Genomic DNA, 26,550 nt, shown 5'->3' on the forward strand with positions numbered 1-26,550 from the left:
ATGAAATAAAACTCTATGCAGTGGATGAAAGATCAGGTCGCTCCAGAGGTATTATCAGGTGTATTAATTTTGCCCACTGATGGCATTAAATGTCTTTTCATTGCCTGATTACTAAGAGTTTGTGTTTGTTTCTTATATTTTTCGGTCGTTTCTATTTCTTCTTCTGGAGATGCCCCAATATCTCTGTGCTCTTTTTAGGAAAGAATCCATCTTCCCGCATTGATATGTATGCAATGCCAGTTTTGTCATAGATCAAGTTTCCATATACACATGGGTCTGTCTGGGGGCTTTCTGTTGTACTGATATAATTTCTCATAGTAGCTCCAATATCACTTTCCTCATCATTACCTCTTTATAATAAGCCTTCATATGTTGCAGGACAATTCCCCACTCCCTCCCACTATATCCCACCCACCCCAGCCTTTTAGGATTTTGAATGGGATTGCTTTGAATCTGTAGATTAATTGGGAGAGAATTGAGATTTTTATGGTGACGAGTCTTCTACCCATGAGCATGGTTTGCCTTTCTATTTACCGAGGTCTTCTTTAACGTCTTTCAATAAGGTTTGTAATTTTTCACTTCACATTAATGCTTGTTCCATATCATTATATAGAGAGCTGCTTCATTCTCTAGAGAGCCACGTGGTATTCCGCTGTGTGGATGTCCTGTAATTTCTTTTACCAGGCCCCTAATGATGTCCTTTTAGGCTATCTGTGATCTTTCTACATTACAGTGATGCTTCCGGACAAATCCCAGAACTTACTTATTTGAGCACAGTTATAAGTATATCTGTAGGATAAATTCCTAGAAGAAAAATGATTAGATCAAAGGGGACTTGCATCCTCTGGTGAATAGACACTGCCTTCCCGGGAGGCTGTGGCATGGAATTGCCTTCCTCCCAGTCTACAATCATGTACAACCAGGTTTTCCTTCTGATTTTCATTGTCCTTGTCTTCTTTGCATCCTAGGAGACTTCACCGTGACCTTCTCCTGGAAATTCTCTCCTCCTTTTGTTTCTGTGGCTCTGCATAAAAAACTAAAAATTCTTCACTTTAATTGTTCATTCACGTGTCTACTTACTCATTCACTCATTCATTTCAGAGTGAAATGCCTAGAATCGTGCAGTCCACCAGGGGGCCCTCCTATTTTGTACATCAAGTAAAGTAGTATTACCTAACCGGTCCGTCTAGGACTATCTCTGTGTAACTGAAAGTGCTGGAAAGGAATTCCCAAAATAGGGGAGTAAATGTTGAGAGATGAAGAAACCGAGGCATGGGGCATTTAATGTCTTGATTAGAGTCGGACAGCATATAAAGGGCAAAAGTAAGACAGTGAGTGTATTTTCCTCTCTCCGACCTCCCATCTTGGCATGGAGTCCAGAGGGCAGTCCTTCTCATAGTGAGAGTGTCTTCTCCAGGTGTAAGGATCACAGCAGATTAGCCTGTTGCATCCTTGCAGTCGCCAATCTGATTCCCACCTGCCCCCAACCCTTCCAGAACACCAGCAGCGCCATCCAGGAGCAATGAGGGTGGGCCAGCGGCCAGGGAGGCTGGGTGTGCCTGCCAAGTTTCCATCTCAGCTCCTTTCCCAACTCCTCACGGAGGCTCTCCCACACCCATCCCTTGGCAGTGGGACGCCACCATCCTAGCCTGCCTGTAGCTACCCTTTGAAATGGAATTCAAGAGTTTGCAATACCAGTCTCTGCCCTTGCCAGTGGGATGGCTGGGCAGCCTGGCCCAAAATAGCTGGGAGAGGCAGAATGTTAGTGCCCCAGAGGGAAAAAATCACAGCGCCGCTAATGACAGGCTGTGCTTATCTGGAACCGAGCGCCTTGCCGACGTTAACCGAGGTCACGTAGTTTTTTCCGAGGATGAGAAAACAAGCAGAGTGAGCACAGGGACATGCCCAGGGAGCGAGAAGGAATTGCCAAACCAGGGAGTGCACAGAATGTGCTGCGTCTGGGCGGGGATTCCAGGGAATGTGCCCCCCTCCCAGCACCGTGAGCCGCTGGGTTTTACGTCCCATGAGCTGCCCTTGTCTGAGAACGTGGAGCCACTGGGGAATGAATGTTCAGGAAGACATTAGGAGTTTGGCTCAGACATCCTTGTGCAGGAGGTATGGGCTCCTAGGGAATTCCAGGATGGGTGTGGCCTACGGCTCTTCTGGGAGCTTAAGAGACCTCTTTGGGCGGGGCGGGCTCATCATTCATCATCATCAGATGGCCTCTGACCCATCTCAGGGCTGATGAAATCTCCCCCAGTCACTGCTGCTGGCTTTGGGTTCTAATTCGTTAATTTCTTCGGTTTTTCACCATGACTCTTGTCCTAGAGCCAGCCCAGACTGCCTGACGGGAAGATATTTGCTGAACTGGGAACATTCCGCCCTGGTTGCTGGGGGCGGGTGGCTTTGGCCACGATGGAGAGAATCAAGCATTGCCAAATCTGTCCTACTTACCACTTTAAAGCAGTAAGGAAGTACCTGACAACGGGCATCAGGGCCCTGGCCAGCTCCATTTGCGTGACATAATATTTCTTTTATTGAGAGCTGACTTTGCTTTCTTTGGGAGCCTAGCCTGGCGAATCTTTGCCCAGTTGCCTGTTGGCTTGAGTTGTGGGCCCTGGTGGCACTCCCCAACATGTACTCAGACTTCAGTTCCCATTCTCTGGAACTTCCCTCACCTCTGAGACTTCTCTTTCTCATGAATATCTTGGGAAACCCTAGGCTCTTGTTGCCACATTTAATATCAACACCCCCTAACCCCCAGCTTCTGCCTCAGAAAAATGAGTAATCTCTTCCTAACTCTTGGGAGATGTGGGGACTCAACCCAAGAGGAGAGAGGGAAGATTATACCTGTAAAAACACTGATAGTTATAACGAACATTCTCATGCTTTACCCCAAATCCCCCAGTACAAAAAAACTCTGAAAACGTAGTGTTCCCTTAAATGTGGCACAAAACAAATCTCACGGAACAGTGTGACTTGAACTGTTGGGAGACCGTACATGCCCTTTATTTGTGCCACTTAGGACTATGTACGTGTCTGATGAAGGGGCCCTGCCCAAAGCCTACTGGGTAAGATGCTGTAGTGATAGTTGCGGCCTATTCTAGGCACATCTGTCCTCACGGGTTCCAGTAAGACACCCTGGACCTGGCTCTGCTTTACAGGCAAGGGGCCTAAGGCTCGCCAAGGTAGGGCAGCATCCCCTGGCTGAGGACTCAAAGACTCCTTTTAGAACAAGCCAGCTGCTGCAGGAAGACATGGTCATTGTCTGGCTGTATTTCTAGAGCTCTGCTCTATATTGGGCCTCTGAGTTCATGTCCTGGAAGGATCTTAAAGGTAACTCTCTTAGTTTTTCAACAACAAAGCCGTCTTACATGGGGGGCAAGAGGGGGACCAATCTTCCAACTTCTCATCTCTTTCTCTTCCAAGCTGCATGCCCAACTTTGTGCGCATTGAATTCTGGTATTGGTCCAGGACTTTCCCAGGTCTGAGTCTCCTGGGAGTTTTCCCATTGCACTTAGGGGGTTTCCAGTTCCTAGGAGTTCTGAGAAAGAACCAAGTCCTCTAACGTCCCAGACGAAGGTCCCAAAGAGGCTGCGTGAAGATGTAGCTTACTTGCCTCTTCTCTCGTGTTGCCGTCACCCTGCTGCGAAGGTTATTTGAGGACAGAGAGACTGGAGGAAGGTCAGTGGGTGTGCTGGGCCCGGGTCTTGTTTACCAGGACACGTCCTTGGGTTATGCGTGGGAATGAAGATGAGCTTATCTCTGGGTTTTCCTGTGTGGATAAGCAACCAGGGATGTAGGGTTTGCCAAGTCTCAGACACACGCCAAAGACCATGAGCAGTTCTGAGTCTTTTAATGCCAGCTGAAGTGAAACCACATCTCCAGGGGAGATGCATGTACTTAATCTTGCCACGGAGTCCTTGAAGTTCTCCAGGGTCAAGGAGCATCAGGACCACTTGTCCTTCTGCTCCCACAGGAGCAGGTTGGTGGCCAGGGTCTTTCCCGTGCCTGGAGCCCTCCGTCTCCTTTCATCTCCATCATTCTCAGCTTGCCTTGGCGAGAAGGAGTGCCACGTGGATGTCAGAAATGCACACCCCTCCTCCTCCTGTTTTGATTTCTTAGCTTTCCAGGCAGACACATGGGGAGGAGAGGTGGAGAAGAAATTCCAAGGCAAGGAAGAGTGAGACTCAGTCTGCTTTGCCCCGAGCATCCCAGTCCGGCATCTCTGCTTCTACATCTCCTGTCCAGGTGTAGCCAGAGGGAGAGGCCCTGGGAGGAGTGATGACAAAACAAAAAGTGCAGGGAGGACATCCAAACATTGGAGAGACCATGGGAGAGGGGGAGAAACAAAAAAGAAAGAAAACCATTATCATTACAGCAGAGTTGTGTTCCTCAGGCCAGATCCTTCCTCTTCTTCTGATTTGGTAAGATTCTAGAACTATCCAGATTCAGACTTTGGGGATGGAGACCAGCCTGACCAGGGGCAGCTCTCGAGAAGCCTAGGGCAGCTTATCAGGATGCAAGGAGGGGCCAAGGAAGTTGTATGAGGTGGAGAAAATGTCTGTTTTTCATATCAAAGAATGAAAGGCCTGATGGAGACTGAGAAATGCTGACTTTCCTGCTGGCCCCACCAGCCCTGCCCTGGCTCACACGTCCCCTGGAAAGTCTGCACCCCCAGCCAGGGTTCTTAACCTTTGGATCACAGACTCCTCCAAGAATCTGATCAAAGCATTAGACCATCAGCGTCCAACAACGCACATGTGCGTACACACACGGGCACACGTGCAAGTTTGTGTTCTGTTTCGGGGGTTCACAGATTCCCCCAGACCTGTCCATGGTCCCCGGACCCCAGGTGGATGTCTCAGGTCTGCCACCATCTGGGGACGGATTCCAGGGGCTTGGCTGCAAGCGCGCCAGGAGCTCCTTGGAGCCCATCCCCCTGCCCCCCAGCAACTCGGAGCTCCCAACCTTCCTTGTCCTGGACCCCCGGCCACTCCCGCACCTGGAGGGACTTCCGGACTCTCAGAGCCCCGCCCCCAGGCCCCGGCCCCCGCCAGCTCCCAGGGTAGCCCGGAGGAGGGTTGCGCTGGGCTCCCCTCCCCCCCGGGCACACACACAGTTAATCCTCGGCGGCTGCTGTTTGGATAAAATGCGCTGGGAGCGTTCGAGGCTCCGCGGCCGCTCACATCTGGCCCGGGTTTGCTCTTTACGCGTCTGTCCCGCTTGCTTCGGTCCTTCCTCTACTTTCGAGAAACCGCGTTTCCGCTTCTGGCCAAAGAGACCTTGTAGCCGAGGAGATCCAGGTGCCGGGGAGCGGCCGGCTGTCCTGCACCCCAACAACTTTCTGAGCCCTCTTCCCGGAGGACTTTTTCCTTCCTGCCTGCTCTCTCCTTCGACAAGTCTGGTCTTCCCCCAACCTGGCTGGGAGGGGGCTCCGCCGCTGGGAGATGCTCTAAGAGAGGCCGCGGGGAGGACGCGGGCGCCCCGCTCGCTCCCGGACGCTGGTGGCTGGAGGTAGGTGGCCTGGCGGACGGGACGTGGCCGTGGCGGGGGTGGGGGGAAGGAGGGGGATCCGGTGCGCCTTTTCCTGGCTTCAGCCTGGTCGCGGAGCAGACACCTACACGGGGCGAGGAGCGGGGTGGGAGGGGCCAGAAGCCAGTTGCGGCAAAGGGGCAGAAAGACCAGGAGTTGGCGGAGAAGGGCCCGGTGCCGGTTCCTGACACTCCCTTCGGAGCCGAGGTGCCGTGGAGAGCCGTGGCCGTGGTTTCCCTCTGTTGACCAGGGAGCAGGGGGCTTCTGTGGCAGACAGATGCTGTCAGGAATGATTGTTACCGCCCCCGATTTTTGTGGCGTGTTTATCTTGCTTCACTCTTCCCTGGGTGTGAAAGGGAAAGGAGTGATACCCAAGTCACCTCCGCACCTGGTGGGGAGACCCCACCCCAATAGCGCCTGGACTGTCTGAGAGCCAGCCCTGCCTGTGGGCAACTTGGACCCTACACAGAACAGGGAATGCTGGCTTTGGCCCCTGCATCTAATGGCTTTGGTGTTCCTGGAGGGGATCCAGCCTGGACAGGAAAAAATAATGTCCCTCTCGGGGGACCCTCTCGTCTGCCCACACCACTGAATGTGGCCCTGGTCTGGGCCCGAGTCACTGAGCTGCCCTTGAGCCTCTGGACTGCGCATGCCTCTCTGTGCACTACCAAGTAGCAAGCATCTCCACGGCACAGGTGTGATCCCCGCCTGTCCTGGGCACCCACGTCGTGTTAAACTGGGCCCTGCCGTGCCGATTCCTGGACAGCTGCTGTGTCTTCCGTGGGACCCCAACGTGCTTTAGGTGCTCACGGGCCCTCCTGAGCCACTTGGGAGGAAGGGTGACTTGACTTCTCTCTGTGACTTGCTTCCGTCTCCTCTTTCTCACTTGGTTTCTAAGAATGGAGGCAGTTTGGCACACTTGGAGCTTCCTCTTTCCAAGCTTTGAAAATGGGGAGTGTCCTGAGAAACTGAGTTTTCTCAACCACTAGCTACATCCTGGGTCCCTGGGGGAGGATGTGAGGTCCTCAGAGACGCTAGGCCTTTGCTTTTTATAGTTCAGGGAAGCAGACGGACAGCCCCACGTGCAAGTTCACAAATCGAGGCACTTGCCTGTGCGTACTGCAGGGAGAGGCAGGAAACATACAGGTGAAGGGGAGGTGGGGGGTGCAGAGGGTTGAGCTGCCCTTTCTGGTCCCCCTTCTCCACTCTCCCTCTTGACCTGAGAGCTGAGGTGGGGCTTAGAGATGACCCGACAACAGTAGTGGCAATAGAAATAGCGGCAGCCATGGATATGTGTGTGCTGGAACCCAAGCTCCTCAAGTTTCCAAATTTCCTCTTCCCAGCAGCCCACAGAGAAAGTTCCCTGGGGCCGGAAAGACAGCCGGGGTCTGCTTCCCAGGGACTCTAGCCCTCTCCTCTGGCTCTCTCTGTTTTCCTTCTCCCATCTTGAGTCTCTTGGGATGCCAAGGAACAGGCTCCTGGTGAGCAGCAGGTCAGGGCGACAGACAAATGTAGGTGCCAGAGGCCTTGGATGGGCCCTCTTTCTGCCAGAGGACACCGCTGCCTGTCTGGGGCAGGGGCAGCCATCAGTGAGGGACAGGCTCCCAGGTGGGAGCCGAGAAGGCTGACATGGCCCCAGGAAGGGTGCAGGCAGCTCCCTCCTCATTCCTGGGACGTAACCTCCCTATTCAGGGCAACCAGCACAGCATAATTTTTTTGGAACATGCTTTTTGTTATTCTTCCTGGTGCCTCCCGCCCTACCCCCCCCGCCCCCCCCCCATGTAATTAGCGTGACTCATAAACCAAATATTCTGGCATTGAACTTCACCCATCAAAACAAAGATGAAAAGAATTTTGTAGATACAGTCGTGCTGCTGGGCGTCCTCACCAGACAAGAGCTTGCCATTGCGCTTTTGTCTTCAGGGGCTGGACCTTTGCATGAGTCCCTGTTCCTGGAGCTCGGGTGGCTGAGGCTCCAGGGCCCTAGGGGAGAGGCGGTGGTGATAGCTTGCAAAGGAAAGGAAGAATAAAAAGTTTCCTTTTTGTTATGGTCCCCACACTCTGCTGACTACTTAAGGTAACTCTGCCTGCCCATCCACTGGAGAGAGATGTGAGTGTTTCCGGAGCAGCCTCATCTCCCTGCCCTGAGAGTCCAGCGATCTTAAGTGGGGGTGATGGTCTCCTGGGGCACTTCATCTTGGTGGTGTAACTACCGTTTGGGCAGAGGTTTATTATTTTCTTCCTGTTTTTACCTGCTGAAATCTGCCTTCTCGTAAAGTCAAATGAGACAAGGCAGCTCCCTGGACAGGACCCCAGACACCTCCCTGACCCCTCACACAGTACGAGGGAACATCTGCCCACTTGGAGAAGGATTTGGAAAAGGACCACCAAAGCCTGAACAGGTGCTTCCTTCCGTGCTCTAGGGGCAGCCCAGTGAGCCGGTCCCCCCGGGCCCAGGAGTCAGGATTCTTGGGGCCCCGCCCAGACATCCTCAGCCTGGCAGGACCAGTTCTGCTCTCAACCACGGACATGCAGAAGCGAGCACGCTGGCTCTTTTCCTCCTCCCCAAGCCGCGCCGTGAAACTTCTGCCAGCGCAGCCTGTGACCTCTGACCCTTGTCTTCCTGCCTCTCGGGGAGGGGCCCGATGCTGGGCGCAGGAGCGGGAGCTCTTGAGCTCATTGGGGGCAGCTTTAGCTCTGGGTCCTCGTCAAGGCTGCAGCTGAGAGGGGCCTGAGCAGCTGGAGGTGGAAGTGGCGCTCCGACGCCGGGAAGCTGCTCATCCTTGCCCACGCTTGCTTCCCAGAATTGGGCTCAAAACAGGATGGGCTTTGAAGCGCCGGAGGCCCCCCACTGCCCACCGGGGTGTCCCTGGCCTGCCCAGAGGCCTTTGGAGTCAAACCCTCTCCAGCTGTGGGCACCACTGGCACAGCCCTACTGGGGCATCCTGTCCCATCCTGCGCCTCCGTGTCCGACCACCTCCCTGCCTGACCACCTCCCTGGCTCCTGTAGGCAGTTTCCTTGAGATGACATGGAGCAGAGCAGGAGACTGCGGGCAGGAGGCAGGATGGGAAGGGAACGTGGGAGAACCGGACAGGCGGGAGAAGGGGCAGGCAGGCGGGGCGGGCAGTGGGGGAGGTGGGGAGCATGCCGATGCCAGGTGCGTGGTGCCTCGTGCTGGGTCAGACGTTGCTGCCAGCCGCTGGTGAATCCACACTCGGGGGGAGGTCCCAAACCTTTCGCCTCCGTTGCACGCTGTCCCCAAGTGGGGACATCTGGTTACCAGTCACCCTCTGCCCTGGGGACCAGCGAAGGAAAAGGACCTCGCCTGAGAAGGCTGCCAGCCCTGGTGGAGCTGCGGGCGGATGCAGGCCAGACGTCGGCTGGGCTGGGCCCTGCAGCTCTGCCCTGCAGGTTCTGAGGCTGGTGGTCAGGGTGGGGGACTGGGGTGCGCTTGGAAACACTTGGGCCCTTTCTGCTTGTGAAGAGTGTAAAGTGAGTTCTGGTGAGAGAGGGGTGGGTCTGGGTGGGGTTTGGGGTCGCCATGGCACTCAGGTCTTCCAGCATTCAGGACATCTATCCCTCACCCCTTAAGGTATAGCTATGAGAGCAAGACCCGTGGTTCTGTAAACTGGCCTGACCTACAAGGAGGAGACCCTGAGAATGGACCCTGTAGAGCAAGCAGAAGCAGGCCCAGGCAGCTGGGGTGCTGGGCTGGAGTCTGATGCCTGCCCTTCCCCCTTCTGTTCCATTCTACTCCTGGTTCCCTCTCTGCAGGGACCTCTCCTGTGGGGCCCCTCCCACACCTGACCCCTGGCAGCCCCCAGGGATGGGCAGACACAGGGCACGCTCACTGCACCCCCTGTAAAGAATGTCAATTCTTTATATCGTTCCCTCCTGCCAGCCGCACTCGGCCTCAGTCCTCTTTGCTTCTGAACATCAGAGGGCATGGGGGTCAGGGTGGCACCGTTTGCCATCCCTGTGAGATGTGGGCTTCCCCCTCCCCTCCCCTGCAGAGCTCACCCATGCACTGTTTTCTCTCTACCCTGCAAAAGCAGTGCTTTCAGAATGCACACTCAGTGGCCACAACCCCCACGCCCCGTCCATCCTGAGGTGTGGGGGAGGTTCCTGGTGATCCTGTGCCTAAACCCGAAGGAACTGCGCTCCAGTGGTGGATGTTACGATGCTGGCGCCGGGAGATCTTAGCACGTTGCTTTGATGAGGACGGTTATCACGGATCCCTGGCGCCCTGCATGGTGCCAGGTATGGAGCAGGCCCTCAGCAATCTGCTGAAGGGATGAATGCGAGGTCTCAGCTGGGGGATAAGTTCCTCAGGGCCCGGGGCTGCTGCCGCTGTTCCCACCGTAACCGAGTGAGCTTAGCAGGTGGACACCCGCCCGGCAGGCGGGAGTGTCCTCAGGACGGTGGTTCGTCAGGACCAGCCTGTCCTACCTAGCCGACATCTTCCTGGAGGCCCCCTCGAGGCGAAGTGGCAAGACCTCTGCTGTCAGACACACCTGGGTCTCACCTGAGCTGCAGCCCCTGCCACGGCAGGGCCTGGGGTGAGTGACTCCCTCCCTCTGAGCCCATTTGTTCCTCTGAGAAATCAAGGTGACTGTAGGGCACAAGTTCAGTAGCCTCCGTAAAGCACGTGCCCAGAGCCCGGCCGGCAGCAGGTGCTTAACCAGAGCTTTGTTAGAAGGAATCTCTGATAAATGACGGGGCTGCTCCTGGGCCGGTTAACTCGCCTGGCTGTTGAGCAGAAGTCCTGATGATGGCCTCAAAAGTTTGGCTCCATTTTCTCCTGTTTTGTGGCTGCAGGCAGCTTCCCTCAGTGACTGGTGTGTCAAAGGCAGGACAAATCCCCTGCTTCTACAAAACGTGTTCTCTCTGGCTGGCCTGATTCTAGCCCCACTTGGGTGCCTTTCCCGGCGTAATCAGTACCCACGGTAACTCCAGGGTTCGGCTGCCCCAGGGGAGGGCCTTTTCTTCCTCTTGTTCCACCGTGTCCCTAGAATCCAGCCCTCTTCTCGGTGCGCAGTAGACACTCAACAAACACTTGCAAAAGAACGTGGGACTTCTGGGCTTCCCTGGTGGCACAGTGCTTAAAAATCCGCCTGCCAACACAGGGGACACGGGTTCGAGCCCTGGTCCGGGAAGATCCCACATGCCGCGGAGCAACTAAGCCCGTGTGCCACAACTACTGAGCCTGCACTCTAGAGCCCGAGAGCCACAACTACTGAGCCCGCGTGCCGCAACTCCTGAAGCCTGTGCTCCTAGAGCCCGTGCTCCGCAACAAGAGAAGCCACCGCAATGAGAAGCCCGCGCACCACAATGAAGAGTAGCCCCCACTCACCGAAATGAGAGAAAGCCTGCGCGCAGTGATGAAGACCCAATGCAGACAAAAATTAATACATAAAAAATTCTCCAAAAAAAAAAAAAAAGAACGTGGGACTTCAGCACGAGGGCAGTTTATATCCCCCACAGTCCTGCCTGAGCCACAAACTTGCCACAGCATCCTCAAGCCCCTTCCCCGTTCTCCTTTTCTAGGCAGAGATTCAAATTCCCCCGAATAAACAAAATGCTCTCTTAGTCTCCAGGGTGGGGCTTACTTATCATTTGTCTAAGTGGAAAATACTGTGTACTTAATGTGAAAAAATATGTGACGGTTATAGGGGAAAACCCCAGAGACCCCCAAATAAGAAAATGGCAAGCATCCGTATTTTCATCACCCAGAGGTAATTGCTGTTAGCAGCCAGGTGGGTGGCCTTCAAATCTCTGGGCTAATGTACGTGCATGTGTGGATGTGTTTTTATGTATGTATGTTTTCAACCTGCATTTTCACTCATCAGCATTTTACGAACATCTTTCCACGCCAGTAAATATTCATCTGTTTACAGAGGTCAGTCCTTGGTGCTACCAGCTGAAGTTGCCCCTCCCCCTCCAGCATCGTTTATTTATTTATTTAAATGCCTTTAAACGAAGCGTGTGTTTCTGGGTTCCGAGCAATCTCCACCCCTCCCTGTCACATTACACCCAGCCCGTGGCCAATGGCCGAAGGCATTTGAGTTTGCCAGCCTGACCAACCACCTCGTCTTTAGTTTTCCACCGTGTGGCTGCACCATCATTTGTTGGATTGGACTGCTTTTGCAGGACATTGAGGTATTTTGTAAGTTTGGCTGATGGAGGCAATGGGTGGTAACTCTTTTTTTTAAAATTAATTAATTAATTATTTTGCATCTCACTCTCTTTATTTATTTTTTAACGTCTTTATTGGAGTATAATTGCTTTACAATGGTGTGTTAGTTTCTGCTGTATAACAAAGTGAATCAGCTATACATATACATACATCCCCATATCTCCTCCCTCTTGCGTCTCCCTCCCACCCTCCCTATCCCACCCCTCTAGGTGGTCACAAAGCACCGAGCTGATCTCCCTGTGCTATGCAGCTGCTTCCCACTAGCTGTTTTACATTTGGTAGCGTATACATGTCCATGCCACTCTCTCACTTTGTCCCAGCTTACCCTTCCCCCTCCCCATGTCCTCAAGTCCATTCTCTACGTCTAAAAATATGGAACGTTTCACGAATTTGCGTGTCATCCTTGCTCAGGGGCCATGCTAATCTTCTCTGTATCGTTCCAGTTTTAGTATATGTGCTGCCGAAGCGAGTGCTTGTAACTCTTTTTGAAGCAGGAGGCTTTCTGAGTGCTGATAAGAGGAGCATTTGAGGAAAAGATGGCTACCTGGTCACATCGGGATTCAGCGTTCTGATGACACTTAATGGTGTGACCTGGGAATTCCCTGGTGGTCCAGTGGTTAAGACTTCTCAGTTGCGCTGCAGGGAGCATGGGTTCGATCCCTGGTCGGGGAACTAAGATGCTGCATACTGCGTGGTGTGGCCAAAAATAAATAAATAAATAAAATACAAGAGTGTGCCCTGGGCCACTCTCCCCACCTCCCTTCTCCCCCCACCTCCCTTCTCCCCCCACCCCAAACCACCCCCAACCTGAATTAGAGATTTGAACACACTGGCTTGAGTCCTCTTTGGACGATGGCTCTGCTACTTGGGAAGGGCTGAAAGGGACTGTGGATTTCGGTCAATACTGAAAGTCAGACCCCAGGCACTGGAGACACGTGTGAACTGAGACACATCTCCTGTGTATGAGGACCTCCTGATCTGTGGGGGGACCAGACAAGGAAGCCGGTCTCTGCTAGATACTGGGGGAGGAAACTTCCTGGAGGAGGTGGCATTAGGCCGGGCTCTGAAGGACACAGCGACAAGGAAGGTGGCAGGAGAAAGAGACAGAAGACGAGACCGTGGTGTGACTTAGGACTTCCGGTGGCTCCAATTGGCTGGGGTGAAGGATACACATGCAGGGGTGGGGACAAGGGGGCCAGAAATGAGGTGGGAGGCAGATGGTGAAGCGCAGGGCTTAAATGTTTCCTTTATTTTCATGGAAGCCTTTTGAGCCAAGGGGGGCATTCAGATCTGCAGGTTTGAAAGCTGCCTCTGGCCAGCAGTTTGGAAGGTAGAGGAGAGATGGGGAGACCAGCGCAGGGCTGAGAAAGAAGCAGTGACAGCGCCCGAAGGGAGGGAGAGGAGAGACTGCCAGGGGGCCTGGTTACGGTGCAAGAGAGGCCGAAGTCTGCAGAGCTCGGAGATGCAGGCCGGGGGCCCTGTGTGAACAGCTGTAAGCGCTGAGGAGGAACAGGGACGGCGGGAGCTGGGGAAGAAGACAGTGAACTAACTGGGGGCTTGAGCATCCAGAGCGAAGACGACATGATCTGGAGACAGCTGGCCATCTGGGTCTGGACCAGCGCTGTGCAGTAGGACTTGGCGATGATGGAAGTGTCCTCCCAGCTGTGCCGTCCAAGAGGGTAGCCATTTAAAATGTGCTCGAGTGGCCGAGAATGGAATTTTTCACTATGTTTAGTTGTAAAGGATTTAACTGGCCCAGAGGCCAGAGGCCAATGTTCTGGAGAGCGCAGGCCTAGAGCTTGGTGGCCGGGGACGCCTGCTGGGGACAAGGATCAAGGAGCTGTCCGCTGAAGCTGTCACACAGGAAACGATGGGCGGAAAGTGTTCGGAGTGAGAGGGGCTGAGGGCTGAGGACACGGTCTGGAAAACACCTGTCGCTAAGGGGGAGGTTATGGAGGGTAAACACAGCGAGACAGCGTGGGCCGGATAGGGGGCGGGGAGGTGGGCGGTCGTCGCCGGCAGGCGCCCTGCAGCCTGCACGGGAGCTGGACATCGGCGATCTCAACCAGAGCAGTCTGGGCTGCAGCAGGCAGTGGCAGGGCTGACTGGATGCTGAGCTGAATTGTACTGTTGACTTAGAAGCTGTTAGATGTGGGACAAGGTTCTACCTTTTGCCAAGCTTTCCCCGGAGATGGCTGTAAAATGCGGCAGTGATTTCCAGGCCCTAGAAAACGAAAAACGGTGTGGTGCTTGTAAAAGGGATGGTGCGGTCGGCGCACAGGCCGTGGAATTCCCAGCTTTTTTCCTCCCTCTGTCTTGGGAACGGTCAGCCCCCGAGGGTGTCACCGCTGCGGGGCAATGGGACGTGGGCCAGGCCACCTTCGGCGCGGGCTCACGGCAAGGCACGAGCTGTCAGTAGCTCTTCTCTCTCACACGGTTCTCAAAGCGGGGGCCAAGCCTGCCGCCCGAGGCCTCACAGCTGGGAGGTGATCTAAGGACAGGGCTCTAGTCAAGGAAATCTTTGTTTGCACTGGGGAGGCTGGGCTGGCCAGGTGCCCCCGAAGGCCCGCCGCCTGCAGCCCACGTAGTCTCCTTGTATGCAGGGCCTGGGCAGAAACTTAGGCAGTGTCTTCTCTCAGGTCCAGGTAAGCCTCTCCTGGTCTAGGTGCAGTGAATTGCCTCAGGAGAGGATGGAGATGTCTCAGGATGGGAGGATGCCTGGCCCCTCTTTCCTTCACTGTTTTATCCCAAGTCAGCACAAAGGAAGCCCTCGTTTGTTAATTAGCAAGTAGCCCTGGGAGACCCCATCTCTATCGCTGGCCTTGGGCTTTGGAGGTAACCAAAAAAACCCCAAACCTTAAAAAAAATAAACCCTCTTCCTTACGCCAGAGAACAGCTTCTTGGAAAAAGGGGAAGAGGGAGATTCAGCAAGTGAGCTGGGCGCCAGGATGCCCTCACCTTTTGGGAAAGGCACAGCGCACCTCCCGTTGACCAGAGCTCCTCTAATAAAGGATGCACAGCCCCCACTGCTGCTTCCTCTGCAAGGTTGGGAGGAAGCGGGAGAGGGCCCGAGACCGGCTGGGGCTGCCCCATTACAGAAGGGAAAATTAGGTATGAAATGGCTTCCTGGGATTGGCGAACAAATGTCATTTATCAAGTGGGAGCCACTCTACCTCCCTCCTGCCCATCACCAGAGGAGTCTGGTAAGTGGAAAATGAGTGTGATGAATGGCTTCCAGGGAAGGAAAGCAGACGTCATGTGTTAGACAGTCCGGATGGTCATAAGGGCCAGAGGGACACCCCAACATGGGGCTTTCTCTTTTCTAGGCACCCCAGGATCTGAGTCCAGGGAACCTTCTGCAGCAACTGGAGAGCTCTGAGTGTCTCAACGGGAGAATTTCCGCCAGATGTCGAAGCAGTGAGGGGCAGCCCCAGGGCTTCCTTTCTGGTAGAGAAGATACTGGGGAGGGGAGGGTGGCAGGAGCAGATGTGCGGAAGGATTGCTGGTGGCTGAGGGACAGTTGACGCTGTGTTGAAACAGAGACTGATTGGATACTGATTCGCGTCGCCTTCTCGACCTAGAAGACCTTAGGTGTGGGAGACAGTCCTATCTTAGGCCAAGCTTCCTCGGGAGAAGCATGTAAAATTTGGGGGTGGTGTCCAGGCCCTAGACAAGCCAGACAAAGATATTTGTTTTGGGTGAATTGAAGTCTGGGACACAGCCAGAGCTCCTGGAAAGCATCAAATGGTACAGAGGAGCGGAGACCTTCAGGAGGTATTAAAGAGGCTTGATGACTGACTCGATGTGGCAGATATGAGAGAGGAAGGCGTCTAAATGACTCCCAGATTTCTGGCCCGCTGTTTGTTCATAGTTCCTACTCCCCCACCCCCCAACTTCATCTTAATAGAGCAGAGCTGCCCAACAGAGCTTTCTGCAGCGATTGAAATGTTCTGTGCAGTCCAGGAAGGTAGCTCCCACCTCCCTGTAGCCATTGAGCCCCTGGAATGTGGCTATCGTGACTGAGGAATGGAATTTAGAATGGTCTTTAATTTAATTAATTTATTTTTTTGGCCATGCTGTGCAGCATGCGGGATCTCACTTCCCCGACCAGGAATCTAATCCGTGCCCCCTGCAGTGCAAGTGCGGAGTCTTAACCACTGGACCACCAGGGAAGTCCCTAGAATGTTCTTTAATTTTAATTGGTTTCAAATGAAATAGCCACAGGTGGCTAGCGGCCACTGCAGTGGACGGCACAGGCCTAGAATGTCACATTTTGAGTCAACATCTCCTGCTCTGCCTTGAGCTGTGATTGTGTACATATCTGTCTCCTTCACTGGACAGTAATTTTTTTTTGTTTTTAATATTTATTTTTATCTATTTGGCTGCGTCAGATCTTAGTTTGGGCACTCGAGATCTTCGTTGCGGCACATGGGCTTCTCTCTAGTCGCGGTGCGTGGGCTTAGTTGTACCGTGGACTTAGTTGTCCTGTGGCATGTGGGATCTTAGTTCCCCGACCAGGGATCGAACCAGCGTCCCCTGCATTGGAAAGTGGATCCTTAACCACTGGACCACCAGGGAAGTCCCCATGGATGGTAATCTTGAGGTCAGGGAGTATATTTAATCTGCGATGGAATCACTGTCTCCCAAGCTCTTACCCGATGCTGTGCAAATCACGAGCATCCAGTAAACCGTGCCTGTGTTCAATTTTCTCCTGAGAGGGAATTCCAGAGCTACATGGGCATTTCAACTTGTCTTCTAAACTCCTTCTAATCCAGGGAGATCCTAGACTTCTCGCCTCTCAGAACAGCTGGTTACCCGATGAAGATTAAGGAAGGTTTATAAAATGCTTTTGTCAAAGGGCACTGGGCGGGGTTGGCAACAAGACAAAAGGCAAACTTATGGAGCTTGAGGGCTAGGAGTTCACTGTCGGAACACAGGCATGACACCACGGAGGTGGGCGGGCCCCCCAAAACGACAGGACCGATTTTAAACGGATATAAGGAAACTTGCACTTGTGTATGAATATCGTCTCCTTAAAGGATTCACCACAGATCCATTCGAGGGCTGGGAGGATAAAAATCATTAACCAGGAAGTGTTCTCAGACTTCCTGCCTTCCTCCGGACCCTGTCATTGACCCAATTCCTCCCTTTCGCCTCCCACCTACTGTAGAGGGGGGTTCTTCCTTGCTGGGGGAGGTTAAGATGCAGGGAGATGGGGAGGGTTGACAAGACGGGAGTGGAGGAGCTGCAGGTCCTGAAGGGCGTGGGTGGGAGATAAAGATGTTCATGGAATTGTTATGGAATTTGGAACACGAATGTCTTCACAGGGTTTGGGGTAGGCAAGTCCAGTTCTGAGTCATGTTGGAATTAACTTCAGATGTCTTGACCGCAAGGCAGCCAGGAGACTGGACCACTCGGGTCCAGATTCACAAGGGTTACACACCACTGGCCAAAGAGTCCTGGGGGCTGCTCCCCGGACGTGACAGCACGTTCTTTGAGTCATCTTTCTGGGGGCACACCTTCCCCCTTGTAGGGCACTCTGTTTCACTGGAAATTGCTAAAGAGGGCCGGAGCTGAGTTTGGTTAGATGTTGGCAATACTGGTTTTTCTTTTCTTTTCTTTTTTTTTTTTTTGCGGTACGCGGGCCTCTCACTGTTGTGGCCTCTCCTGTTGCGGAGCACAGGCTCCGGACGTGCAGGCTCAGCAGCCATGGCTCACGGGCGCAGCCGCTCCGCGGCATGTGGGATCCTCCCGGACCGGGGCACGAACCCGTGTCCCCTGCATCGGCAGGCGGACTCTCAACCACTGTGCCACCAGGGAAGCCCTGGGCAATACTGTTTTTGCCCAAAAGTGAGTAAAATGATCATAATGTCATGATGTTGACTTTGCTGTGGGACTTAGTAAAAGCGTTCTGAAGACGGTTTTGAAGAGGGAAAGCTTTCAGTCTGGGTTTGCTTTGACCCCAAAGAGGAGGTCCTTGAGGAGAACCACCGACCTCTGCTGCCCTCACTCAGTGCTCCTGGCGCCTCCGACTCTTTGCTGGGTCATCGCGGGCCACCCCCCCCCCCCCCGCCACTGATAGCATCACCCCTGCGCCGGCTGCATCCTGGTCTCCATCTCTTCTATCTAAGTACAGAAAATCCCTTTTCCAGACTTAGAAAGAAACGTACCAACGTGCAAAAGTGTACTTCCATTGAGGGTAGAGGACTGATTCTCAACTGGGAGGATTTCTGCCTCTCAGGGGATAGGTGGCAAAGTCTGGAGATGTTTTTGATTGTCGCAACTGGGGGTGGGGCTGTGCTGATGGAATCTAGTGGGTGGAGTCCAGAGCTGCTGCTGAACATCCTACAATGCACAGGACAGCCTCCCACGACAAAGGCTGATCCAGCCCAAATGTCAATGGTGCCGAGGCTGAGGAGCCCTGGGGACAAGAGTCCAAGACAGCTCTGTACTTTCTTTTCCTGTTATTTTCCAGCCTTTCCCAAATGAATATATATTACTTTGGATTCAGGAAAAAAAAAATGTTGGAAGAAAGGAAAACCTCTTTTCTTTTCAAGTGATGCAAGCTTGGCATTGAAAAGGAAAAAGAGAGTAATTATCAAGGCGCCAAGGAGAAACAGGGGAAATACAGAAATAGGGCAATAAACAAATTTGGAGAATTCAATCTGACTAATATTTGTTGAGTTCAGGGTGCTGCAGGATGCTTGGTGGGTCCAAGTTGAACAAGACCGTATCCCAAGCCCAGAGGAGGTCACAGGTCTGCTGTGCAGAATCTTCTAGGCCAAGAAAAACTCTCTGCAGAATGAGACAATATGAGACACGCAAGCAAAAAAGAGTAGGGAGAGTTTGTTCCAGTTGAGGGTCTGGGAGACCTTCAGAAGGAATATGAAGCACCTGAGTTGGGTCTTGGGTAGGATTTTTTTTTTTTTTTTTTGGCTGCGTTGGGTCTTTGTTGCTGCGCGCCAGCTTTCTCTAGTTGCGGAGAGCAGGGGCTACTCTTTGTTGCGGTGGCTTCTTTTGTTGTGGAGCACACCCCCTAGAGTGGGCGGGCTTCAGTAGTTGTGGTGCATGGGCTTAGTTGCTCCGTGGCATGTGGGATCTTCCCGGACCAGGGATTGAACCCGTGTCCCCTGCACTGGCAGGCGGATTCTTAACCACTGTGCCACCAGGGAGGTCCCTTGGGTGGGATTTTGATGTGATCTGAGGGCAGCCTGTTGAATTCAAATCCAGCCCCCATGGCTTAAAAAGTGGGCAGCCTAGGCTTCCCTGGTGGCACAGTGGTTGAGAGTCCACCTGCCGATGCAGGGAACAAGGGTTCGTGCCCTGGTCCGGGAAGATCCCACATGCTGCGGAGCGGCTGGGCCCGTGAGCCATGGCCACTGAGCCTGCGCGTCCGGAGCCTGTGCTCCGCAACGGGAGAGGCCACAACAGTGAGAGGCCCACGTACCGCAAAAAAAAAAAAACACACACAAAAAAGTGGGCAGCCTTAGGCTAATCGACTTCTCATCACGGTTTCCTCATTAGTGAATTCAGTATAATAATGAATGAATATTGTCTCCTTAAAAGATTCACCGCAGGTCCATACGAGACCTGTGATGGGGTAAAAACTATTAATGAGGAAGTGTTCTCTTTAGGGTTGTAAGGATGAGTGAAAATGATGCAGGGATGCCCAGCACCGGGCCTGGGGCAGTTGTCAGTCCTGTTAGCCTGGTTATTAGCAGAAGAAAAGAGGACAAAGGGTGCTCCTGGCCAGGGGAGAAGGATGTGGGCAGGTGGGCAGGTGCCAGGAGTTTGGGGGTGTGGCTGGAACCTGGTGCTCAAACTGTGGTGCCTTGGCAGCACCTGGGGGCTTTTGGAAAATGTCTGTCCCAGATCTGCCCAATCAGAATCTGCATTTTCACAAGATTTCCCAGGTGACGTGTATGCACGTTGCAGTACATGAAGCAGGGAGCTTGAACATGGGACGAGGGGTGCTGGGCAATGCAGGCGAAGTGTGGGAGCAGACTGGGGAGGGTGGTGCCCACCCTGGCAAGGAGCCTGGAGAAATGATGGATGGGTAGAGGGGGCGAGGAGAGAGAGGGAGAGATTCTTTTAATATGTATTTTATAAATTACCTTTATATGTACAAATTTTCTTTGCCAAGTGGAGGGGAGGTAGTGGACATTTTGAGGAGGGGGGCTGGTCCAAGCAGTCTGTCTGTCATTTGGAAGGTCTCTGGGTCCTGACCCTTGGCAGGTAGAGAACGTGGATGTGGGGGGCCCAGCTAATCCACTGCAGGGGGTGGGGGTTGTGCAGAGAATTGAAGAGCGGGCAGAAGTGTGGCTTCAGGGGGTGGGGGGATTCCTGGGGAGGCCAGGCTTCCTGGCTCAGAGTCTCATAGCACATCTCTGAGGAGCCATCGGGAGAGCCTCAGCTCTGGTTCCCGGTCTTCGGCCTCCCCCAGGTTCTCCTGACTTGGCACGGGGTTCCAGCAGCGAGGGCGGCCAGAGAATTCTGCCTTCCGAGCTAAAACAGCGAGCCTGCTAACACGCAGAATAAAGAACAAAGCCAAAGAGTCGGCCCCGCGGAGAGGGTCGTGCCCTCACCGGCCGCGAGGCCTCTGAGCCATGGAGTTGAAGGAGGTCCATGGTGGCCTGAGATGCGTGAAAGGAGCATTCATCTGGATAGACGATTACCGACAAAAACAGAAATCCGTCTCGGTATTTTAATTTTCCTTAGACATGAAAGAGGAGTTAAAGACAAATCAGACAGGACCTTCTGAGGCTGTTCCCTTGCTTTGATGCTTTGCCCCTCCCCACGATGCCTGGTTCCCGGCCCCAGCCCAGCTGCAGGGGCAGGGTGGAGGCGTGCTTACTCCCCCGGCCTCAGTTCTTTCACTGTGCAGGCCAGAGGGTCCAATTAGGTGTCCTTGTCAGCCCTTTTGGTGTTAAATTGTATGATTCGGTGAACAAAATGGGCTGGGATTGACCACCGTCACCCCCTCCGTGATGGGGAGGTTTCCCAGCCACCAGAAACAGTCGAGGCACGTGTGACTTCTGACTCCACACACCAGAAACGGCTGAGGCACGCGTGTAAATCCCACAGCTGGGGTTAGCCGGGGTGATGCCTCTGACGGTGAGAAACCAGTGGGATTTGTCTGTTTTAAGCCCAAGCACTGCCCCCTAGTGGGCTCACTGGGAACCCCCAGTGGACAGCTCTTTCTGGAAGGACTATCTCAATCCTGTGCAAAGAGGGTCCGGTCCAGAGCTTTTTGGAGAGACATGGGGCTGGCTTCGATGACAATAAATGCCCTGTGCGGCGGGGCGCCACCCCCCCCAACACCAGATGCTCGAGGACACGCTCTTGCGCTCCCTGGTGGCCAGAGAGCGACATGTCAGCGCCTGCCTGCCCACCGGGCCCCACAGTGCAGGCTGGGGCAAAGTCCCTGGACAGCGGACCCCCCAGATTCATTCGGGATTTTGCTCATTGTCCTAACAGGGCCGAGACACGACCATCTGCAGAGCTCAGAGTTGAGGGGTCTCCTTCCTGGGAGGCGTGGGGGGCCAGGCAGAGCCATGCTCAGAGGCAGCAGGTGGCCTGGTTCTCCAACGCCAGCCCGGCCCCAGGACATGTGCGTGAGGGTGTGCGAGTCTGTGCATATAAGTCTGTGAGTGTGCTGAGAGTGTGAATGCCAGGTGTGGGCATGCATGTGTGCATGTGAGCGTATGTATATGCACGTGAGTGCACTGGAGTACACGTGAGTGTGTTCAGTGTGCGAGTGTAAACACAAGAGAGTGTGGGTCTGAGTGTGTGTAAGTGTACCGAGTGTCTTGAGTGTGTACAGAGTGTGTTTGTGTATGAATGTGTATTGAGTGTGTATGTGCGTGTGTGAGGGCACTTGTATATGTGCATGGATGTGCACTGGTGTTTGTGAGTATGTATGTTGAGCTTGTGTGACTGTGTGTGTGAGTGTGAGTGTGTGATCGCCGTCCCAGGAAGAGTGGCAGCTGAAGCACTTAGTGGGTCAGCTTGGTGGGTCGGGCAAGCACTGCAGGCTTGTTTCCCTGCAGGGCCCTTCCAACCCGTGTCCTCCCCGTGTGTCTCCCCAGCAGGGCTCAGCGGGAAGATGGGCCCCCGTGGGCTGGGACTCGCGCTGGCGTGCTGCCTGCTGCTGGCCTTTGCCTGTGGCCCGGTGCTGGGCCGCGTGCCCCGTGGGCAGCTTGAACAGCAGCAGCAGCAGGGGACCAGGGAGCCACCGCTGGACCACGCTGAGAGGTGAGGCTGTGCGGTGTGGATGCAGGAGCGCTGGCTCAGCAGCGGGGATGAGCCTGGGGGTCAGGTGCCCTAGGGGGCTCTTTGGCAGCTAGAGGGGAAGGAGCAGAGGCCAAGGCTGAGGAGCCGGTGCTGGGGGACAGAGGCGCCATTTCTCCTGTCAGTGACCCGGGCCTGTTATCTGAAACTGCGGACAGTAACCCAGCCTCATTCCAACCCCAGAGGAATGTGGGTCTGTGTGAGGTGCTGCAGCCGCATCCTTAAAAGAAGAACACACCACAACCCCAACCCCCAGCTCTCGGTTTCTTTGCGTCCTTGCCTGTCCTTTGAGAATATCTTCTAGGGTTCTAAGTACAACCTGGAAGTAGGAGACAGGGACGATGCTGGGCTGAGAGCTGATCTCCACCACCCTGATGTCTGATCACATTGCAAGATGGGGGATGGTGGCTGAAGACTGGCACAAGAAGTGGTGGCTTTCCTTGAAAAGTTATGAATTTCTTCCGAATGGCACTGTCTTCATATATATGACCTTCGATGATATATAGACTCCAGGCTATTTGGGATATTTTGTAGGGATGCATAAAATGCTTGGGATTACTCATGAAAATGTCATTCATCAAACGTGAGGTCCTAACACCTGATGCTGACTTTGAGTTTCTTTATCACTTTGAGCTTTGGGCTGACGTGATACCTGAGGCTTCGGGCTGTCTTGGAGTACAATGGAATTGCATAGGATTTGGGGCAAAGTAACATCATTCTTCTTCTTTGTCTTTTCTTCTCCTTCTCCTCTTCTTCCTCCTTCTTTTCATTCAACAAACATTGATTGAGGGCCGTTATTGGTCTGGCCATCCTCTAGGCACTGGGGACACACATGTGAATGACACAGTCACTGGCCTCCAGGAACTCCAAGGCTATGGGGGGACAGACACACATGATCCAGTTCAGTGTGTCCACGGTGTGGATGCGCGGGGCGGGGGCAGGGGTTGGGGAAGGCTAGGAGGAGGAGTGACTGGGTCTTGAGGACACCTGAGGGGCATCCCAGGCACAGGAGGGGAAAGCCGCCTGGCAGCCAGGATGGCACGTGCGAAGTGTGGCCATTCCAGTGTGTGGCAGTGTAAGGGCTGGTAGGTCGTTTGGGTAGGGTGGTTGGATGCTGGAGGGTGGAGGATGGGAGGGCAGATGAACCTGGTGGGAAAGGGTCTCTTTGGAACTTCATCTACAGGGGAGTCATGGAGAGGTTTAAATTTCATGGTACCCTAGAAAGAATGCTGGAGGGTGGCAGAACAGCGGATGAATTGGCAAGGGAGAGATGAATTCCAGGAGGGCATTCCGAACAGCAGTGGTCCCTAGAGGTGAGGAGAGCCGAGGGCCCAGCTCCTGGAGGTACTTTGATGGTGGGGTGGGCTGACTCCTCAGGACTCCATGATCCTCAGAATGGATTGGTGAGGCCAGAGAAGCATCTGCAATGAGGCTGAGCGTTCCATTCTGGGCGACTGGCGATGCTGCTGCTGCTGTGAACAGGGTTTGGAAAGAGAAGATTCTAGGGATGAGCGGCAGTGATGGGCCATCAGTTTGGGACACATCTCGTGTGTGGGGCTTGTTGAATCTCTAAATGGAGACTTCTGGTGAGAGGTGGGCGGGGGTCCATCTGGGAGTCTAGGGCTTGTAGGTGGCTGAGTTTAGGGTGTATAGATCCATCTCCTGGATTGTCTGTGGTCTGAATATGGGAGCAGAGGGAGACAAAGAGCTGACCCTTCAAGACGGACTGTGCCACCTCCAAGGTGGCCGCGTCACAGCCAAAGAGCTGCGAGCAGATAGCACGGTGCGGTGCAGTGTGACGCCTCGAGGTAGCAGCATGGAGCTGTCGCTGCCGCTGCCCCCCGCCCCCCAGGAGCAGATCTGGTTGAGCCCTCTCATTTGCAAACGAGTCAGCTTAACATAGCAGCTTCTAGAATCCTAGATACATGAAGGGGATGTCCAGTCACTCCACTGGCATGTCACGTGCCAGATTTCTCCCATGTAGCCTCTATCTTGCCAAGCTCCTCAAATTGTTGCCGTTCTTGTTATATCGTTGTTTCCACGACTGTCATTGCTGTCAACAGAGGGCAGGGGGCTCTTTCTGAACCTTCACTAAAAGCCTGAGAATTTGCCAAGAGCCAACGCAGTCTCTGTGGAGGGAAAATTAACACAGCCTCACACATCCAGGTGAGAGAAGGCGAGACAGGTACCCTAGGCCCTCTGGTGGCAGAAGAGAGAAGAGTTCCTGGCTCTGAGAGCTCTTGGCTTTCACGGTGATGTCTTTACTCCCTTAGGGATGAAGAAAAGCATGAAAAATACAGCTCCAGGCAGGAAGAGGAGCCCCCCGCATCCCGGTGCTTTCGCTGCTGTGACCCTGGTACTCCCATGTACCAGGCCATCCCGGTGCCACAGATCAACATCACCATCCTGAAAGGTCAGGCACAGAGACCAGCAGGGGGGACCGTCCCCTGGGGAGGGGGCACTGCTCCGTCCTGATTGGAGGGCAGGGCAGAAGATGGAGTTAGGGAGGGGTGGGCAGGAGAAGAATGGCGCCCTCAGGGCACCGAGCAGAGGCATGCTGTCATCTAGCGGGGAGAAGGAAATTCCGTTCCTGAGGCTCTGGCCCCTTTCCAAGAGGAGGGGTTGGGGAGGGATCCACAGGGGAAGGAGCCTCAGGGCAGCTCGGGGTCTCACCCCCCCTGCCTTTGCACCGCAAGCCTCAGCTTGACGGTCCTGTGAGCAGCAGATAACCTTGCACAGCCTGGGACGATTGAATCGGGAAGCCAAGCGGCCCGGGTCCCAGATCCTCAGGCCCAGCCCCTGCGTCTGTAGGTCATTTGTTCGGAGGGAGCCGTGGGTCCCGCTGCTGCTCCTGTTGCTTTTGGATAAACGCATACGTTCCCTTTTCTTCGCCAGGACTTTCAAGAAGGAAAAAAAAAAAAACGATTGCTTCCGGATGAAAATAGAATAATCCTTGACGCCACGTGTTTTCCCGTCCCATTTAGGTGAGAAGGGCGACCGAGGAGATCGGGGCGTGCAAGGCAAATATGGCAAAACAGGCTCCGTGGGCGCCAGGGGCCACGCGGGACCCAAAGGGCAGAAAGGGTCCATGGGGGCCCCTGGCGACCGGTGCAAGAACCACTACGCTGCCTTTTCGGTGGGCCGGAAGAAGCCCCTGCACAGCAACGACTACTACCAGACGGTGATTTTTGACACGGAGTTCGTGAACCTCTATGGCCACTTCAACATGTTCACGGGAAAATTCTACTGCTATGTGCCCGGCATCTACTTCTTCAGCCTCAATGTGCACACCTGGAACCAGAAGGAGACATACCTGCACATCATGAAGAACGGGGAGGAGGTGGTGATCCTGTACGCCCAGGTGAGCGACCGCAGCATCATGCAGAGCCAGAGCCTGATGCTGGAGCTTCAGGACCAAGACGAGGTGTGGGTGCGCCTCTTCAAGGGCGAGCGCGAGAACGCCATCTTCAGCGATGAGTTTGACACCTACATCACCTTCAGTGGCTACCTGGTCAAGCCCGCCACCGAGCCCTAGCCGCCCGCTAGGGCTAACCTCCATCGCCACAGGCTAACCTCCCGTTGTCCCCGTGCCCCGCCCTGCTCCGCCAGACCCCCACCCCACCCGGGTTTCCCCGGCCCACACGTCCCCAGCTTTGGCATTCGACATGACGCCCCTCGCGGGAGTGGGAAGCAACGTCGGCTGTGTGGTCCCAGGCCCTGCCGTGTCCGCACATGAAATCACCAGGCGGGTGCCCACGAGAGCTCCCCTCTGTGTGCACGTCCTTGAGTGACCCCTGCACGCGTGCCACGACGCGCCAGGGTGTCCCAGAGTAAGCCACCCTTGCTCCCATTGCTGGGAATAATTAAGCCAATTCTAAAGGTTGTGAAAGGAGCAAAGTAAACCATGGAAAAGAAAGGGAGGCATTATTATTTTTGCCTTTCTGCCAGCCTCGCTGGCTCCAGGCAGGAGGGCTGTCTCCCCTCGAGGCTGCCGGAGACTTCCTGTAAGAGAAGATCTAAAGTAGATGCCAAGGGTGACAGGGGAAGGGGGTGGGGGGTGTGGGGACCGGAAAACCATGTCTGGCTTAATATTTTAGGCCACGTAGGAACCTTCTTGGGGGACAGCTGGACTGACGTCCACATCCCGTGGACATTCCTGTGGCCTTGCCCGACGGCTCAGCTGGTCTTTCTGAGCCACAACGGCGAGGGGGTTCGAACTGGGCAGCAAGGGTCAGCTCCTCAGAGGGACAGCCAAGCCCTCGGCCGTGGCCTCTGCGTTGGTGAGCAGCCTGCCCGCCGGAACCCGCAGGCTCCTGGCGGCAGATGGCCCCTGGCAGCCAAGCTCAGTACAACCCAGCAGACCCGTGCATCCTGGCATGGCTCTACCCACTCCCCCACCCCACCCTTGCGTCCTAGACGGGGCCCCCACGCCTGTCACACTGGCATTGGCTTTCTGTCCCTCCTCTCCAACGGGTCAGCTGTGGAAGGAATCAGGGCCTTTGATTTTGCAGCAGCTGTCATGGTTACA

General features: G+C 54.4%; 1 protein-coding gene and 1 non-coding gene across 5 annotated transcripts; one reads left to right on the forward strand and one right to left on the reverse strand.

Moving 5' to 3' along the window:
- Positions 1 to 5,174: 5,174 nt before the first annotated feature.
- C1QTNF1 (C1q and TNF related 1) lies at positions 5,175 to 26,053 on the forward strand. Of its 4 annotated transcripts, none has more exons than XM_030837887.2 (4): positions 5,175 to 5,517; positions 21,821 to 21,986; positions 24,296 to 24,435; positions 25,007 to 26,053. In XM_030837887.2, exons 2-4 carry the CDS (start codon positions 21,838 to 21,840, stop codon positions 25,555 to 25,557), a joined length of 840 nt encoding a protein of 279 aa, XP_030693747.1. In that variant the 5' UTR covers positions 5,175 to 5,517; positions 21,821 to 21,837; the 3' UTR covers positions 25,558 to 26,053. The 4 variants fall into 4 exon arrangements, with proteins under 4 accessions (XP_030693747.1, XP_030693750.1, XP_060146620.1 ...); XM_030837890.2 differs by having other exon boundaries at positions 21,824 to 21,986; XM_060290636.1 differs by lacking the exon at positions 5,175 to 5,517 and adding an exon at positions 15,161 to 15,179 and having other exon boundaries at positions 21,824 to 21,986.
- Positions 12,099 to 12,205, reverse strand: LOC115842799 (U6 spliceosomal RNA). The gene has a single exon (XR_004035479.1). It is a non-coding gene; the product is annotated as a U6 spliceosomal RNA (small nuclear RNA).
- Positions 26,054 to 26,550: the final 497 nt, after the last annotated feature.

This window comes from Globicephala melas, chromosome 20 (genome assembly GCF_963455315.2).
Source record: "Globicephala melas chromosome 20, mGloMel1.2, whole genome shotgun sequence".
Lineage (NCBI taxonomy): Eukaryota > Metazoa > Chordata > Mammalia > Artiodactyla > Delphinidae > Globicephala > Globicephala melas.